Source organism: Pteronotus mesoamericanus, unplaced genomic scaffold, assembly GCF_021234165.1.
Source record: "Pteronotus mesoamericanus isolate MK-2021 breed Mesoamerican mustached bat unplaced genomic scaffold, CSHL_Meso_final contig_43, whole genome shotgun sequence".
Classification (NCBI taxonomy): Eukaryota; Metazoa; Chordata; class Mammalia; order Chiroptera; family Mormoopidae; genus Pteronotus; species Pteronotus mesoamericanus.
The window spans coordinates 1828244-1832595 of record NW_026555161.1 but is presented as its reverse complement, the minus strand read 5'-3'; the positions used below and the strand labels follow the sequence as shown (position 1 = coordinate 1832595).

Genomic DNA, 4352 nt, shown 5'->3' with positions numbered 1-4352 from the left:
ATTTTTAAAAATATGTATCTTTCCATAATGCAAAATTGTTGAAGTATTATACTGGATGCTTTTGGCGCCCTCCTGAAATCATTCTTACCAGGCAAGTTCTTCAGGTCTCTAGCCGTCCTAAGTGCTCACAGCTGCCCCTCCTACGGAGATTCATCTCAGCTTAGTGATCACAAAGAGTGGGTCCCCAAAAAGTAGCATTAATTTCACCTGTAGATTTGCTAGTCCTGCAGATTCTCAGACTTTACTCCAGAACTACTGAACCAGACACTCTAGGGGTAAGGCACAGAAATCTGTGGGGTTTTTTGAGCCCCATGTGACTCTGATTCACAGTGAAGTTTGTGGACTACTGTCCTGGTTGATGGGAACCACATTGTCTTAGAGGCTATGCACCGCCTAGCCCCACAGGTGATGACTGATTGATACACAGTACAAAAGGCCAAACTCCTTGCATTGGGGTGGGGCACACAACTCTGTGGTGTGATTTATACTCTGGATAAGCAGACAGCAAACCATGGTTCCTGGTCAAAATCCATCCGGCTGACATTTTTTTGTAAATAAAGTTTTATTGCAATAGAGCCAGGCTCATTTATTGTATTGTCTATGGCTGCTTACATGTCACAGTAGCAGGGTTAAGTGGTTGCAAAAGAGACTATCTAGCTCTTTACAGAAAAATACCGGTTGACTCTTATGATAGAGTCTTGCCTGTTCCCAGTGCATCAGGTCAACACTAGACTCACTTGACACCACGTCCTTGCTTGGTTCTCTCTCCTCCATTCTGCTTCCTTCTCTGCCATACAGACTGCATCCAAATGTGCCTCAGGCTCTGCTTCCTGACAGTGGGACTTGACAAGTATATTCACAAGCTTCTTTATTTTTTTTCTACTTTTTCTGTGTTTGCATTGGCTTTAAGGGAGCTGTGAAGTTTCCCTGACTCACTGTACTTGCTCAGTAGGCAGTTCCCTCCTCGTTGGCCTTTTGGATTGGTGATACTCTTCTCAGAAAGGGATGGTGTTTCTTACCATTGCAACCCCAACTTTCCTTTCTACCACTTCTCTAATAGAGTGTCAATGACTACCTGTAACAGTCTTTACTACCCTGGTTTAATGGTCATATATTATTATTGTATTTGTATTTACAATGTACAGAGAATGAAGAGCTTTCATGAAATCTCTCACCATAGGATATCTGATTTGGCCTGTGGCCAAGGACCTCTGGAAACACAATTAAAAGTAAAATGAAAATACCCTAATCACCAGTGATAGTAAAGTATGCACAGGGGTGGAGCTAAGATACTATTGTAATTTATTAAGTTAAAAATAAAATGGAGAAAATATGTTGTCTACAGTTTACTAAATGCTCTACTAAAGGAATTAAACTTATAGCACCTAGGCCTGCAGTGTATATCCTAAGTTGTACACCTTCTTAATAATGAAGTAGTACCATAATTTTTTCATTATAGTGATATTTTCATTGTGTGATACTTGCAGTTGATGCTAAAAAAAAATTCATGGTTTCTAATGAAATGTTTTAAAATATTTTCTTACAAGATGAAGTAGGACAAACACAAAAAAATGAAAAATATAATTGGTATCAAGAGTTGAAATAGCAAAAGTCATTTTCTGGCGGGATAAAGAGCTAGAATGAGATGAAAGCGAGAGAGACATTAATTAAATAGGATCGAGCATGATGCGGTTGCACTTTAATATTGGCTGAGGATTCAGGCTGGGATGAAGAGTGAAGAGACAGTTCTTGTCTGTGTTTAAAGACAGTAGATCATTTTATCAAATCTGTGACTACTCCTCAGAATACAGAAAAGGAATAGTTTCTCTATTCTTGGAAATACCTATCTGTAGGTCAGAGGACTACTGTGGGATTTCCAAATGTATGCTTTCATAATGCTTGCAAGAAGCTGTTTTATATATGGTAGAAGAATGATTTCTGTATCAGAATAGGAATTTTATGAACTAAAGTTTAATTTAGAATGCCATTTGTTGATAAACTTCAGTAAAGTATTTCACATTTGAGGGACTTTTTTCAAAGCCCTTTTCAGCTTTCCAGTTGATTAAAAATCATTGTTGGGTACTAACAGAATGAATAGTGGAGCACTGCAGATTTATAACTACATATTCACATCCAACCATTAGATTTTAATATAGTAACTCAAATCTTACAATGGTCAATATAATGGACTAATAGATAATAAAATATTACATTTGTATATCATTTTTAAATTGTTTCAAAGTACCTTCATGTCTTCAATTTTACCTATACAACATTACTGAAAGGGGGAATAGGTATTTACTTAATTAATTAACTTAATAATCCAACTCACAATAAGCTTAATACAAAAATTAATGTTTATTCCTTCCCCAAGATGGCAGCAGCTGAAGAAGACAAATCACTGCTACCCCGGCTGCCTGAGCTGTTCGAAACCATCCAACAACTTCTGGATGAAGTGGAAGAAGCAGCTGAACCCACAGCTTCCCGGATAATCCAAGACAAGGTGTTGAAGGGGCTAGACCTGCTTAAGACAACCGCTGAAATGTTATCACAGCTTGACTTATTCGGCCAAAATGAAGATTTGGAAGAGATTGCTTCCACCGACCTCAAGTACCTTATGGTGCCAGCATTTCAAGGTGCGCTCACCATGAAACAAGTCAACCCCAGCAAACGTCTAGATCATTTGCAGTGGGCTCGAGAACACTTTTTAAACTATTTAACTCAGTGCCAATACTATCATGTGGCAGAGTTTGAGTTGCCCCAAACCAAGAACAACTCAGCTGAAAATAACACTGCTAGTTCCTCCATGGCCTACCCTAGCCTCATTCCTATGGCGTCTCAAAGGCAGGCTAAAATAGAGAGATACAGAGAGAAGAAGGAGGCAGAGCGTAGGTTGTCTGCAATGAGATCTGCTATGGAAAGTAGTCAAGTAGATGACGAGCATGTTCGTGAATATTACCTCCTTGACCTCAGAAGGTGGGTTTGTATCAGCTTAGAAGAGATAGAGAGCATTGACCAGGAGATAAAGATCCTGAGAGAAAAAGACTCTTCACAAGAGGCATTGACTTCTCACTCATCTCTTCAGGACAGGCCTCCAGTGAAACCCTTCACTCTCACTCGGAATGCAACCCAAGCCAAAGTATTTGGAGCTGGTTATCCAAGCTTGGCATCCCTTACGGTGAATGACTGGTATGATCAGCATTGGAAATGTGGGGCATTGCCAGATCAGGGAATAGCCAAGACAGCACCAGAGGTCAAAAGCTCAGCTCAGGAACAGGAAGATCAGGAACAAGAGGATGAGGATGATGAACAAACATTCCACCAAGCTCAACAGCAGGATGACTGGAAGGACACCCATCCTAGGGGCTACGGCAACCGACAGAACATGGGTTAGTCTTCCCACAAGACAGGCCTATGGGACTATAGAGGGGCACATCTTCGCTGTAAAGGAAAGCTGTGCTGTCTCCCCCTACCTGGATTCCTGCTTCAGCTCTGTACCCCAAAGGCAAACATGCTTAATCTCACTTTGAGTTCAATAAAGTGTCAAGCAATTAAGTGTGTGTTTGTACTCTAGATGATGAACCAGCAATCTTGTTTTGGCATTATGCTCATCATGATGTATTCCAGTGGAAAGAAATGAGTACTGAGAAATGGCTATATATAATCAATGGCTAAGTGAATTCTCCTTAAAAAATAATAAAAATCCCTTCTATTACATGATGAGCCTATGCAAAAAAATAAAAGTAAATAAAGTAAAATTTAATGTTTAATAGATATGCAGTAGTCATAGATAGGAGCATGTGCTTTGGACCAAACCAGAAAAGGTCTGGGTTCAAATATCAGCTCTGACTTTTACTGTCTTTGTAGCATAGATTATGTTATTTGACAAACCTGAACTTCATCTTTAAAACAGAAGATGCTGTTACTGAATAACATCTAAGGTTATATATGTGAACTACTTGGTAAAAATTCAGTGGTTCCTTTTATTCTTAATCTCAGCTATAGGCCTCTAAAATTAGAAAAAGATAAAAAGCAACCTCCAAGTTAAACATAATGTAAAAAATGGGCTTTTGATGACTAGAGTAGAAGAAATGCTACCAAAAAAAGAAAACAAAAAAACCCAAAGTTGGTAGTGACAGAAACCTTAGCGAGCTCATTTTTAATAGGTATATGAATTTAGCTCGTGAGTTTCCTGACATCTGAAAGTCCATCTCATTAGTTACCTAATGTTCACTACAGACAAATGAAAGCATTCAGATTTACAGATAGAAACAAACCTTTACTTGGAATCAAGTTAAATGATGTGAATTTCTGTGGGCCTTTTAAAAACTGGTATTTACAAGCATAACAGA

At 38.8% G+C, this 4352-nt stretch overlaps 1 protein-coding gene across 1 annotated transcript; it reads left to right on the top strand.

Annotated features, from left to right (window-relative positions):
* Positions 1–2374: 2374 nt before the first annotated feature.
* LOC129073777 (immunoglobulin-binding protein 1-like) lies at positions 2375–3394 on the top strand. The gene has a single exon (XM_054577435.1). It carries the CDS (start codon positions 2375–2377, stop codon positions 3392–3394), a length of 1020 nt encoding a protein of 339 aa, XP_054433410.1.
* Positions 3395–4352: the final 958 nt, after the last annotated feature.

Coding starts and splice junctions, on each gene's coding strand:
- LOC129073777 (XM_054577435.1), top strand. CDS start 2,375: ATGGCAGCAGCTGAAGAAGACAAATCACTGCTACCCCGGCTGCCTGAG.